This window comes from Fukomys damarensis, unplaced genomic scaffold (assembly GCF_012274545.1).
Source record: "Fukomys damarensis isolate Sample0158 unplaced genomic scaffold, DMR_v1.0_HiC HiC_scaffold_32, whole genome shotgun sequence".
NCBI lineage: Eukaryota > Metazoa > Chordata > Mammalia > Rodentia > Bathyergidae > Fukomys > Fukomys damarensis.
In genome coordinates, this window is record NW_022900944.1 from 36,780,801 (window position 1) to 36,795,605 (window position 14,805).

The 14,805-nt window shown below is 40.5% G+C and overlaps 1 protein-coding gene across 4 annotated transcripts in view; it reads left to right on the forward strand.

Moving 5' to 3' along the window:
• The window catches only part of Hydin (HYDIN axonemal central pair apparatus protein), a 365,508-nt gene that overhangs the window by 93,851 nt on the left and 256,852 nt on the right, over nt 1-14,805 (forward strand). For all 4 annotated transcript variants that reach the window (XM_010644447.3, XM_033757831.1, XM_010644448.2 and 1 more), the window contains exons 9-10: nt 2,098-2,281; nt 14,506-14,605. In XM_010644447.3, the coding sequence (XP_010642749.1) occupies nt 2,098-2,281; nt 14,506-14,605 (284 nt within the window). The remainder of the gene's footprint in view (nt 1-2,097; nt 2,282-14,505; nt 14,606-14,805) is intronic.

A 14,805-nucleotide genomic window follows, 5' to 3' on the forward strand; every position in this document is an offset into this window, starting at 1 on the left:
GGGCCCAGACCAACATTTGCCTTATGGGTAGAGCTTTCGTCACAATACGGGTTGGCACTTACATTTTTAAAGTATTTTTGTCTTCCATTTTAAAAAGAAATACATTGTGAACTAATAAAATTTAGAAAATATCAAGTAAGCAGAAAGATAAAGTAAAAACCGGTTCTAATATTACAACCCAGAGAGGAGCACTGAATATTTTGGTATCTCTATATTCGTTCTTTTTCACAGCGTGTTTTTTTTTTCTTTTTCTTTTGTATTACAAGACTGGGATCACTCTAGATACATTATTTTGTAGCCTATTTTTTCATTTTTAAAATGTCTCTGACTTTTGCAACTGCTGTTAAATAGTCTCCTTTAATGCCATTTAATCAGCTGCTTATTATCCCACTGGTAAACATGCCTCATATGAGGCAGTGTGAAGAACTGGCTAACACTATGAAAGTCAAGCTACAAAAGGCCCAGAGTTTAAGTTTCAGGCTCCATTTTTCAGCTATTCGACCTGGGGCAAGATTCTTAACTTTTCAGAGCCCCAGTTTCATCATCTATAAAATGAAAATGATAATCATTGTAGTAATTGTAATGAGAGCGGTTAGGAGTCTTAAATTCCCTGATGCCTGTGAAGGACTCAGCCAATACCCAATAACTAAATGTTTGTGACCTCCATTGTTTGTTTAATTAGTCTTCAATATCTCACTTCAGGTCTGCCTGCCTTACTTGGTATCATGCAGCACTTTCATAAGCAACTTTACAGAGCGTCTTTGTTTACACCCACGATTGTTTCTTCCAGATTTATTCCTGCAAGTGGAATTTATTGTTTCAAAAGGTATAGAACTTATAAGTCTTTCAGACAGATATCAGATACCAAGGTAAAAAAGAAATGGATTCCTTCGCTTCTGAGCGCTCTTTAATTGGCGCTTTCCTGCCCAGCAGTACAGAAGGACCACCACTGGTTACCTGGGATGCTGCTTCCTGCCTAGCAACCCAAAGGAAGCATGGGATGCTGTCTTCCTTGGAACAGTGCACACTGAATCCATTTCTTTGACTTCTTTATACTATGGGACCAAAGGACTCTGAATACTAAAGTTAAAAAGAGCTGACAGTAATGAGACTATGGTTTACATGAAGTCATTTAGGGGCCGGGGCAGGATTTCTGGGACCTAAGTCTCCCACTCATCACTCACTTGCTTAGTATTTGTCTCTTACCACTGGCAATAGCAGCACAGTGCTGGAAACGTGGTCCTATGTCCTGGGAGGTGACGCAATCCAGTCTGCAAATTCAAATGAGAGGTGAACACAGCTCTGGAGCGTGGTTTGGGAAGGCTGCTTTTCTTATTGATAGTGATGGATGGTAAGAGCTAGAAAGAGAAAAGGGGGCCTCTTTAGGTAGCTTGAGCAGTTTGTAAGCTAGGCCCTTCGAAATTGCTTACAGTTGACACAGGGAAAATACTGGTATTGATGGAGCATCTGCTTTGTCCCCCAAATCGAACCAGGTCCTGAATTGCATTTAACTCTCGCCTTTTTCTTAGATGAGCTCTGCTCCTATTACCCCTGTTTTATAGGGGCATGTACTGAGGCTTACAAAAATTGGGTAACTCTGAAAGTCACAGAGCTAGTAAATAGATCATAAAATCTGCATCCAAACTTAGTCCTTGCTAGCTCCAAACTCTACTCCCTGGGTTACTAACAGTCAAGAAAGAATTAAAGTTAAGCAAATTTAACAGGGACAAATTCATTCCTGCAATGTGGAAGACAGGGTAGATGTGAAATATTTTAAAGGCAGCCTGGAAAACATAATTATCTGAAAAGAAAATATTTGTTCAGATGCATAAGGGCCGAGGAGTAAACAAATGGGCGTTGGGTAGGAAAAAAAATGGAGGAGAACTTTGTGCAGAGATTTGTCTGAAGGTGAATAAATGGAGCCTCTGAAAGGTCTGAGGACTGAGTACAAGGTCACCTAAAGTCAAGGCAAGGAGAGGCCGCCCCCAGGGTTATGGGTAAGGACATTTCCAGGATGTGGGTCTGTAAGGAAGCCCCTATACATAGTTCTATATGGCAGTACTAAAATAAAGCTTGCCTTTCCTACATTTTCTTTAGGATCTGTGAAGATTTGACCAAGGAGGAAAAGCACAAGACTGATGAGTTTCTTGAAGAGTGCATTATTGATCCTTCACTCCGAGAACATCTTTCCATTCTCTCCCGCACCTTTGAGAATCAGAGGAAGCTGGTTCAGGGAGACAGCATGCTCTTCTTGAGTAGCATTTTCACCATTGAGCCCCAGGTGAGCACATAAGTAAAACCCAACCACACCATAAACACGAGTAGGCATGCAGGGCCTGTTTCAGTGAGAGCACTCACCCCCGGGGTTCACATAGAGTCTGAGAGAGTGAAGACTTCGCTGTCAGGGCCACATCATCACTGTGAGATGCTGGGTGCAGGTCAACGGAAGCGTGCTTATAGGTGTCTTGCTATGCACCAGTCACTGTGTTAAAATCTTCATATAGATTACCCAGTTCATCTTGCTTATATACAAGAACTCTGCAGATATAATGAGAACCTCAATCTATGGACAAGGAAATTAAGATTTAGACAAATTCCATAGCTTGTGTAAGGCCAAACAGCTAAAGTCAGCAGTAAGAAATGCATCCCTGATTAGCCTGATTATAGAGCAAGATTTCTTGACATGGCACTCTTGACATTTGAGGCTGGATACTCCTTGTCCTGTTCATTGTGGAATGTGTAATGGTATCCCTTACTTTTAGCCACTAGATGCTAATGTGACAACCGAAACTTTCTCTAAACCCTACTAAAGCCCTCTGGTTGGCAAATCACCAGTGTTGAGAACTGCTCTGTCCTCTCCTTAATTCATTGTGTGTGTGTGTGTGTGTGTGTGTACCAGACATTGATGGACAAAACATAATCCTTCACACTACATCTTGTCCAGCGAGAGCTATACCAGAGTTCAGATGGGCACTGTCTGGATCCACAGACTGAACTCTTAACCACTCCGTCATCCTACATCACGATGAAAGCAGCTAGCAGTTTGCATATGTGCTGTGTGCTAGGCACTGTGCTGCGAGCTTTCTTGTATTGCCTTGCATTTAGCCTTGTGAGGATAACAGCAGTGGGAGCTGAGAAAGCCTACAGTTCAAGCTCCTGAACTGTTATCATTTTAGTTAGTTGGAGAAAAGATAGGACCTTGAGAACACTTTAGAATACAAAGTCACTTATGGAAAATTCAGATTTTTTTTCCCTTACTTCTGTACTTACAAATAGTTCTTAAAAGACATAACATGAAAAAGATTGTCCATAGCTAAATAAGTTTGAGAAACACTAGGCTCAATGTTGTTTGAAAGATTTCTTTGCTGTAAAACTTCAGAAAGTCTTAGATACAATATGTGCACTAAATGTCCAAGAGGGAGCTTTTCCTTCAGAGTCAACCTCTAGGACTAATGTTTTGTGAGACTCATTTTGAGGACTACTGAGAAGACAATAAGAACAGTTTACTAGTTCAGTGGCTGAGGTCATGATCATAGTTTCAGAAGGCTTCTTGAGAGAAGAACCTTGCACTGAGTCTTGCAAAACAGGATGTTTGGAGAACAAAATTGTGGGTGTGCATGGAATGCTTCATCCAGGTTTCCAAAAGCAGACCGGTTTGCTCAGAGCAAAGGATGCAATTAGGGGAAAATGAAAAAGGCTGGAGATGTTGATTGAGGTCAAATCTGTCATGCCAGAAGACTCCAGGGCTCAGCCAAGCAAAGTGATCTCCAGATTTAATGGATTGGAGCAGCAAGAGGTTAAATCTAGATGATTAACAAAAATGAAAACATTAAATGCAGAGACAGGGAAAGGTCCCAGAATGGCTGGGTCAAGCAAGCAAGTAGCTGAGATGGGCTATGCTAGAGGAGAGCAACCAGTCATAATCATCTCAGATGTACCAAGGTCCACAGTCCAAGATTCTTCCCAGCTAGTTAGTGGAGAGCCAGGCTATAATTGCTCATCCTACAACTTCTTGCTGCTTTCTGGGAGTGGATGGCACAGGGATCACCAATGCTGCAGTCAGAGTGAGCAGGGAGGTAGCCCCACAGGTGAAGTCCTGTCCGTTTCCAAGTTGAAAAGACTAAAATTACCTCAGATGTTCTTCTCGTGTTTCTTCCCCAAATCTTCACGGTCAGCTGAAACATGGCCTTCGATAGGCTTTTGAATTTCAGGTAGGAACTGAATTGGGCATTCTTATCACAAGGCTTCTTTTAAACATTTTATTTAAATAGCAATACAGAGCAATGAAACTTTTAAAATAAATGGGATTAATTTGTTTATATTGTGTAGGAAAAAACTGCGAGAAATAGGAAGAGGGTAGAATGAACTTACAATATAAACAGTGTTTATGGAACCTATACTGCTTTTATCTTTTCCAAATATTGTTCAATTTTTCTTTTCATAATAGTATTCATTAGCTTCTTCTTGAGAATTTTTGCAAAATTAAAACGAAGATATTAAACTTCTAATTGTCTTCCTTTAGTTGTTCTGGTCAAAACAGCAAATTTCCGTTCAGGTAGAGTAACTTATCTATTGGTGTTAAATCTGCTTTCTTCCCCTCACCTAAAGATCCTGATCATTTTATATAAATACAGTTCTTATTTGTGAGCAATATAATCTTACCTTGTAAATTTTTCTTGGTGTGGAAATCATACAATGTATTTTTTACTGTTCAGATTTGGTTTTCTGGTACAGATAAATAAGTGCTGCAGAGTCTCAAATGAGAAATTGGGAAAAGATTTATAGGCAAGAGGAGACTCAGCTGAATATTGGACAAAGGGAAAGACTTAATTAAGTGGAAAGGGAGCAGAGTGTTTTTAGCTAGGGAAATTCTAAATACAAATTTAAAAAGGAACTATTAGGTTCATGCCAGGCCAAATACCAATGAGCACAGCAGTCTGTTGTTGTTGGGAAGGAAACTAGAGGAAATGTGGGTACCGGACCTGTCTTGCAGCCTGTTGTCTCCCAACGCGCTTTTCTGGAGACAATGGATCTGAGAGGTAGTAATGCGTGTTCCTTCAAAAACAGAAGTTTTGTGGCCAAATAAAATTTGGAAAAACTGTTTCAAGAGAAAGTGATTCTTGGAGTAGCAGAGTTCAAGCAGCTTTCTCTATGCCCCAGAACTCCTGCTGGAGCTGGGTGTCTGTGGATTCCAGTATGGTCAGTGGTGTTGATATCTGAGACTCACTGTAGGGTTTAAAGCAAGAACATGATGTTCAGGGGAGGTAGAGAAGTTGGCCCTGGTACTCATGAGTGGGTTAAATTGGAGGAGGACGGACCAGGCATGAGGTGGGTGGTGTAGGTCAGGGTGGGTCAGGAGGAGTGGGGAAGAGCAAACACCTCTGAAGCCAAGATGAAGGTGGTACTGATCAGCAGTGGTCTGAGATGGTCACAGAGAAAGGGACATGACAGGTGTAAGGGATATTTTTGTTAAAAAGACACCAAATGCTTTTTGAGTGAGTGGTTGTCGAGGGTAAAGCATCATGAAGGGTTACACATTTCCTCTGCTCTAAACTGGAGTGACTGGAAGAATTATGATGCATTTGATAGAAATCCGAAATCCTGGGCTTATTCCCTGGCTTTGCCCAATGCAGATGTGACCTTCCATTAGCCCTTCAAGCTCCCTTGCCTTCGGCTGCCTTGTATTCAAACTCGGAATATTGGGAGATCACTCATCTTTTTTGACTCATAAATTATTCTTTAATTTGGGGTCATATTCTGAGCTTTTTAAAACTGAGGAGTGCTTTATCCTCATCTGTGGTCAGTACGTAGGTCAGTGTTAATAGCTGAATTGATTAATTAATTAATTAACAGATGCCAATTGATGCTAATGAGTTTGGCTTAGGACATTTTGAATTTGAGATGATTACAGACATCCAAAATGCTTTGGAAATGCAAGACTAAAATTTGAGGGAAGGGATTCAGAACCAGAGGCATAAGTTTGAAGCCCTGAAAAGAAGATCGAAATTCTAAGTAGAGTGGACAGGGAAACATGAAGAGGGTGGAAGATGGCCTCCAGGCACCTGCTTTAGAGGTCCTGTGCAGAGAGGAAATGCTGAGACTTCACAGAGTGGAGCCCAGGAGCACACACTACGGAGGGCTGTGAGGGCTTGCATCTCTCTCTCTGCCTGTTGTGTCTGCTCTGCCCCACTTGCTACTGAAGGTTTCTTCAGAATCTTCCTCACATATCAGGTTGTGCATGCCAAATGGCCACTACTTAATTTCAGATATTTGAGCTCTGCATCAACGATTAGTTTTTCCTAGGGTTTGATTCTTTTTAATCAGCTTCTTGGTATAAGTCAAGTACACAGTAGAAGCAGAGAAGATTGGAAGCATGCAATGTCGCCAACGGATTTGATCATCAATCTCTAGTTGATAAAGTACTCGAAAATAAAAAATAAAAAGATGCAGAGGTCCAGAGAACATCTTGCTTTCTAAGGGACTCTAGCCTCTCTGTCTATGAGGAAGGACAGTGTCATCAAATGAGGTAAACTTAAAAATAGAAGCAAAAGTACTTCAGTGCCTGAAAAGAAATATACATCTATATAGTTTCATTCTTCAAATACATCATGTAGAACAAAAAGTTAGTTTGGCCCCAGTTGTATCCTCTGCATATTGAGTATTTCATGGGAACGCTGTTCTTATTTTAGAGGCTCTTTCAATTTAAAGCAAGGAGATTCAAAATCAAGAGATCAATCCTGTCCTTAAATTGCCTGGAGATGATGATGGATTTGTGTTTCAATCTCATTTTATTGATATCATCATGTGAACAGCATGTTGACTCAGTGCTATAGGAACAACAGCTTCAAAACTCTAGAAATGCAAGTTCTTACTCTGTTCTGCCACCCATTCATCACTTGGCTGCAGGTTACTCCTACTGCCTCATCAAACTGTGTCTCATCACATTCATGCTCCTCGTGGAACGTGACCATGCACGGGCCAGCGGGTCTGTTACTCTAACCTTGAGGCATTAGACTTAGGCATCTTGGGTATTGATGTGGCCACAGAGTCTCAGGCCTGCTTGTTTACTTCACTTCCTTGTGATCTGAACAGAGGGAAGTGAGGCTGGCAGCTGCTGCACAGACACTGAGGCGGGAGTTCATCTTTTGAGAGACCCCAGAAGTGTTCACTGGTGAAGAAAAGAGGGAGGCAAGAAATCACAGAGCCCATAGGACAGAAGGCTGGAAGGAAATTCTTTGTAGCTTTACTTGGTAATTTGTTGGTATTCTAAAAGTAACCAGAATTGTTCATCATTAGAGCACGTGGTATGTTGCTGCTATTTACATCATTTCTCAAATGCCAGTACTTTTCATATCTTGAAGTATTATTGTCATTAGCCTAAATTTTCCCATTTATTCCTTACCTAGGGAAAGCACTGAGTTTTGTAGAATACTCTTCATTTGTCAAGCCACCTGCTTCCATACACTTTTTTTTTTTCTCTTTGGAAAGGAACTACACAGTTGAGTCTATTATGCATGTTTTGTGCCTTTCAGAAAAGCAAGTGGAATTGACTACTTGCAGAAATATAATATTCCATTGTACTAGATGGACCTTGGCCGTACAGAATTTTGACAGTCTCATTCTTTTATTTCCTCTGCTTAGATCTCTTGGGTACCCTCAAAGAGAGAGATTCAAAGACAAAAGCACAGGTCTGAAAATTGAGAGGCAAAAGAATATCATGGGGCAAAAAGGAGAATTAAGCTTTTGCCTTCTGTGAGCATCTAGGAGTCCTCTGAGAAATCGTAGCACAGAGGTGCTGGCCTTTTCTCTGAACTCTGGTGCTTCTGGCTCATGTCACACTTTGAAGATGCAGCAATTTTCCAAATGTTGAACAGTTGGTATTTTCTCAAAAGGAAAGGTCTGAAAATGTAAAGGTGTTTGCCCAAACTGGCCCTAGCTGATTGGCTAACATCAGTGAGCAGGGAAAATATTTCAGTTTCTCTTAGCAAGTGTCTCCTCCATCAAACACAACTTCATCCAGTTTCCCTAGGAAAGCTGAAGCTCCATTTAGCTGTGGATTAAATAGGGAAACCTGATCATTTCTTTATCACCTTGCAAGTAATAGTAAACCATGCTTTGTTGTCATCTAAGCCTGCAGGAAACGTGCTGTTCTGGCATTTCGGACATTGAAAGCACAGCTCAAATTTAGTTGACTTGATTTTTCCCCGAATCGGCATAGCATGTGGGCTCAGCAGAAGCAGGTTGGGTGGAAGCTTAGTTGTCTACCATAGAAGGAAGGCCCAGCTTTTTACTGCAGAGCACTTCCCCAAATTGTACCATTAGCCATGAGTCACACTGCAGACATGTGGGCGCTGACTCCTTGGAAATGGACACCAGGTAGGAGAAAGGAGGACAAGGATCTGCTGAGACCAAACTGTCCTTGACAAGTCGTAGCTTCTCTGTCGGTGTAGTTTTCCCATCCTTCAGCCCCTGTTCATTAGGATTGTCCTTCTGGGTCTTTGTGCTCAGCTACATTTTTGCAGTTGTGCTGGAATAGTCACCATTGTCCTGGAGAACTAGTGTAGGTGGAGGGAGGCCTAGAGAAGGCTTAGAAATAACAAAGCTCCTCAGGGCTCATTAAACAAGTAACACCCTTCCTTGCTGGGAAAAATACAGTTCTCTTTCCCCAGAGAAAAGGGAGGACATCACAAATGCCTGTCTCTGCTCTCTAAAGTCTCAGTGGAGCTTTTGCTGAGTTTGGGTTGGAGGCAAAAATCAAGATAGAATATGCCTTTTGGGAAACTTCCTCTGGCAGATAGCCAAATCTTAAAGCCCTCTCTTAGAAACATTCATGGTCATTATTTTGAGAATCATACCTTCACTTGATGATATTTTCTTATCCCAGCAGAAACAATGGAGTAGAAAAAAAATCTCTTTGTGTATCATGTATCAATATGATCTTTCCTCTCATTTTTTAGGCTTTCATTTATTTTCCTATTTCCCCATTTAGACAACTGGTAATCACCCCAAGTAGCACTATATAAAGGCATAGTTTGTCTTACTGATCTGGAACTATTGTGGACCTGATTATAACATATCAATGGTTTTCTTGTCATTGTTATCCATTTTTAAAAATATGAGTTTGGGAATGTGTTTTTACTTCCTAAGAAAAACATCTTAATGTGGATATTTCTCCAGTACATTAAGGGAAATGAGATAACCAAAACTTTGGTTTCTGTAGTCAAAAACATTTCCATTTGGGTGAATCATGGTGGAATTTATCACATAGTAGAGCTATGCTGGACATTATTTCCCTACCCTGTTCTTATTGCTTGGGCCTTGACCTTCACCCAACTAGGACAGCTTCATAAAGACCCACTAATGTTTTCTCAGGAGCTGTGATATATTTGTGTCAACTGTGTTGTCCCAAAAAAAGCTCTTGGCCTGGGGATTTAGCTCAGTGGTTTCGGTGCCTGCCTGACAAGCACAAGGTCCAAGTTCAATCCCCAGTACCAAAAACAAAAGCTCTTGTGAGAGTCACTTTCCAGAGGCACCAGAACATGAGTACACAGGGTATCACACTATATTCAGCCAGTCAGGAGTGTCAGGTCATGCCTATTTCCTGCAATCCTGAATATCAGTTATAGTGATTCTAAATTTCTTCTGGCCTTTTTTATGAAGTTCTGAAAAAAGAAAGGCCTAACCTATTGTTTTAATTGCAGTGAGGGCAGGGAAAGTTAGTGGGAAAATTATGATAGAATCTTAGTTTTGCCACTAACTACTGGTTTGGTTCTGGTAAAAGATTTAATTTTTTTTCTCGATTTTCTCATCTTTAAAATGGAGATAATATTACTTCACAAAGACTGTGAAGATTGAACTTGATAACAAAAATAGGTACTTGACATCATGGTAAGAATGTGAGCTCTCAGTAACTGCTTGCAAAATCATCCTTTGAAGTTAAACACACTAGTCTCTTGTTAGAGTATGGTGGAAAGTATAACATTTGGGTGCAAAAAATATTTGGATCACTCATAAATGTAGGTTGGAAATTAAAATGAAATGATTTTATTTGATAAATGTGGGAAGTGAGTCATAAACTTTGAGTCATATTGCTTTCCAAATAAACCAAGTAAATTAAACAAATATGTAGCTCTCTATTCTTGAACTTGGGTTTGGCAAAATTTTCAAGAAAGAATTCTTCAAGGAAGAAAAGAAATGGAGAGGGACAGGAGTGAATAAAGGAGGAAGGGAAGGAAATGAAGGAATTAGATGGTAGAGGTGGTAGACAGTGGGGGGGGTGATTTTAAAAAGAATTTCTCTTTTTAAGAGGGATTTTTTAAAGCTCCTTTGATCGTTGCCAGTATAGCTATTTTTTAAGTTAATCAGTTTTAAGGGTTACTTTTTCTCATGATTGTAGTTTTCATTGATCATGAGCCAATGGATGTGTGTTTATAGATGTCTTTCAGAAAGTCTACAGTGGCCACCAAGTTCTTGCTCAGACGGAAACATGAAGTTCCCAGTCAAGAGATACTTAATATTTGGACAGAAACATAATATATGGGAACTGGCTTTAAGCCTAAAAATTCAAAGTTGATTGCTTCTTGCAGGACATTTGATTGATGCATGAAATACAATCCCTTTCCTCATTATGGGTCTGAAAGAGAAATAAAACATGAAGGCAAGAAGGAAAATAATTACAGTATACCTGAAGGCCAGTCTGACAATTATTTTTGACATCCAGGTGATAGTGACAGACAAACTCGTATGTCCTCAGGCTCTCATGTGGAGCAGGAAAATGGCAGCCATGGGACAGGAGTCCTGTGGAGCAGGAAAGGAGAACATGGGGTTCTGAGTGATAGGGCGAGGAAGAAGAGATATTGATGTGGAACCAGCAGGGTAAATTTTGAATGTTCTGATTTTCTGAAAGTTTAAAACTAGAGCAATAAAAAAGAAAACTTTTCAGAGACATAAGTGACACGGAAGTTCATTTCAGCAGGGTTAGAGAAGTAATATGAAATGTTTCGAAGACATATGAGTGAAAGTGGGGTCATTTTAGGCTTCTTGTCTGTTTTGAAGGTTTCCTCTCTCATTTGCTAGAAAATACTTTTTTTTTTTTTTAGTTTTTGATATAAAGAAGTTCTTCACCTTTTATTTGAATCCCAGCTGAAAGCACAAGTATCCTACATGTTCCTGATTCCTTAAAATGACCTAACATTAACATTCTCCTCTCCCCTGAGAGGACCACGCTTCTGTTTTTACAGATACACACAGCCCTCCTGATTCGCATTACCTGCTCCAAGCCAGTGGAGGGCTTTAGAATAACATTTGTCCTTGAGTCACCTCCTGTGCTCAAAACATGCTGCAAGTTACTAGTGAATGTCATGGGCACGATGAAACAGTTGCAGCCCTGGATAAGAAAGTACTGAGCCTGTGTTGCACTCATTCAGCCTGAGGCCCATGGATTCCATTTTCATGGAACTGGCCTTACCACGTGAAGCTGGAGGACTTTTTGATTCCTGGGCAGTCCCTGCATATATGATCCTTGAAGATCCCATATGAACCCCAAAGATCCCTCCTCCAGGGAGAGTCTGGTTGCCTCTCTGGAGTAGGTCTTATTTCCCAACCTACCAGTTCTTCTGAGTAGATGGCTTTAGTGATGGTATGTTCAAGAATGCTTCTGGGATAGTACTGAAGCAAGTGCATGGTCCCTGGATTCCCTTGCTTGGATAATGCATTGAAAGAGGTCTGGTCCACTTCAAACCTTAAAACTCTTGCCTTGCTGGCACATACTGAGCTTGCCTGATTTCCATTGTATCCTTTTGTGGGATGCTTCCTGCTACTCTGGTGAGACCTTACTAGCATGGGCTCACTCAGGATCCAAGATGGCCTTGGTCCTTTGGTCAGTTGCTTTGGGTAGGAGCAGATTAGCTACATCCACTCTCTATACCTACAGAGAGTGGTTCAAACCCACCAGCCTTTCCTTGGTCTTGCTGACTTGGAAGAAGCCCTGCCCTTCAGTGCTTTGGAGGTGGAACACCCACTCATATGCCTTGGTTGGCTGAATGAATGAGCCATCTCATCTTCCTGGCCCCTCTGCCTGTTTTAGCCATAAGTTCTCCTAACACTTCATGTTATTAAAACCGCAGCAATCAAAAGGGGCCAGATGATAGCTATTTATCACAAGGGAACAGAAATTTGTTTCAAAGTTTGAAAAAGGGCTACATGAAATCCTTCATATATGTGCTTAGGACTCCTCTAGCCTTATGCGATCTCAGAGGTCTCTTGGCTGTAAAACCGCATGACTTTGAGGGTTCCAGGTGAAAATAAAATGGCAGAACGAGGTTGCAAAGATGAATAGGTGCCTAATAATAAACATATAGTGTATAAACTGAGTAGATGTAGCCAACTCAACAAATATCAAATGAGCACCTACTAAGAACCACCACCGGTACACGTGCTAGAGACACAGCCACACCTACACTCATGGAGCCTTCACTCTCAGAGATCTTGGGATGTGAGAGCCCACAGGGTCTTCATGACCTTCATAGTCCTTGCTGCTACTCCTTGAAGCCTCTGTGTCCTCCCTCAATCTGAAGTCAGGAAGGGTGCAGTCTGAGAAGTACACTGATCAGACTGGTTCTCTCATAGATAAACCCAAATTACTTCTAATTTTGTGCTTCCTCCTCTTGTCTGATGTCTGCCTTTAAACCATTCCAGACAGCACGGAGTATGCATTAGAGTCTCTCTGAAACTGAACCTAATTATTTACCAACTTGTCATGGTTTTCTTTTGAGCTGTTTGGACTGTTTATAGATTTTTGGATGTGTTTATTATTTATGCTCTTCTGGCCATATTTACAAAACTATAGAAAACACACACACCCCTTAAATACTTAGTCCTCTAAGTGACATAAAAGCAACATGGATCATAACAAACAGTTATGTAGGGAGCTTTTATCTTGCACCAAACAAGAAGCAAAGCATTTGTCTAAATGACTTTATCAGGCCTTAGGAAACCCTGAGAGGTAGGTGCCATTAATGTCTCCTCTTGTGGCTCTAAGAAGTTAATAAAGAGGGCCCTGGTTATGTGGTTAATGTAGAAGTTTTTATCAAACTCTACTTAACAGGAAAATTCTGATGTGGGGTTTGTCACATAACAGTATCAAAACTTGCCTTCCTTATTATGACTTTTGAGTGGTTTAAATTGAAGTGAGAATTATCACCCTGGGTCAGAAGCAGGGTTTGATCTGGTTATTGTTCTGCCTTGGGCCATTGTTGTTTTCTATGAATAAGAATGTTTCTTTCCTTTTGCTGTCACCTCAGAAGTTAGGAAGGCAGTACTTCCGCCAAAGAAGTGAGATGCTTCTTTCTCTGTGGTCCCTGTGGACTTTACTGGCATAGCACCTGTCAGATACATTATAAAATATTTGCATTCGTGTTTATCATCATGGTAAGGTATGAGCTCCCTGTAGTCTCAACCCACCTGCTTCTCTTTCTCTGAATCCCTGGGGCTGGGTGCATATATAGCAAATGGTTGCTGAATACATTTTTAAAATGCCTTATTCATCCTAGTTTCCGTTAGTAGCTCATTATATATTCATAAATTCACTGGAATTATCTTTGAAGCTTATACCAAACTTGTTCTACTTTATAAGTTAGCAAGCAGTGAAAGTTTACTATGTGCTTGGTAAAATAGTGCTTTTTTGTATTTGCAATAAATATTTTTCCTTCAGATTCCCTGGAATTGAACCCTTGTATGCTGTTGGTAGGGATGTAGATTGGTACATCCATTATGGAAAATAGTATAGAGGTTCCTCAGAAAATTTAAAACATAACTACTCTCTGATCCAGCAATCCACCTTCTGGGTATGTACCCGAAGGAAATGAAATCAGCATTTCAAAGAGATATATTCACTTTCATGTTCATTGTAGCATTATTTAAATAGCTGAGCTATGGAACCAGCCTAAATATACATACAATGGAATATCATTCAACACTAAAAAAGGAAACTCTGATATTTACAACAACATGGATGAACCTGAAGGACATTACATAAAACAGGATGCAGACAAATAGCATAAGGCATAATCTCACTCATCTGTGGAATCCAAAAGACAGAACTGATCAAAACAGTAGAATGGTGGCTCACAGAAGTCAGGGGATGGAATGAGTGGGAAGATAATCGACAAGGGTACAAACCTGGGGTTTTAAGATGAGTAAGTTCTACACACCTCATGCGTACCATGGAGACTGTATTTAGTAATGTGTCATACAGTGGGAATTTGGCAAGCAAGTAGAGTTGAGTAAAGGTAACTGTGCAAGGAGATGGATGTGTTAATTCAACCGTAGTAATCATGTCATTATCTGTATGGATGTCAAAACTTCATGTGTGTACCCCTTAGATATAAACAATTTTCAGGAAAAATTTTCATGGAATATAACACTGCCATTGTATAACAGCATCATTTCAAAGCAGCGCCTTCCTTTCATCATATTGTTTTTTAATGATTCTTTCATGTTTTTCAGGAAGGTGATGTTTGGCCCAACTCATCAGCTGAAATCACTGTGTATTTTAATCCTGTAGAGGCCAGGATCTACCAGCAGACCATTTACTGTGACATTGCAGGTACAGACTTTTTCTGTGTGATAAACTCAGGCTGTCAGGCCCAAGAGCATATAGTGATGTGTGTGTTTGTGTGTGTGTGAGTGTGTGTGTGTGTTCAATCCGTGGCACTGCACAATCTCAAGATAGAGATACAGGATTCAAGCTATAAAGAAGTTGTGGTTTTTCTATAAAATGGAATATTACTCAGCCATAAAGAACGA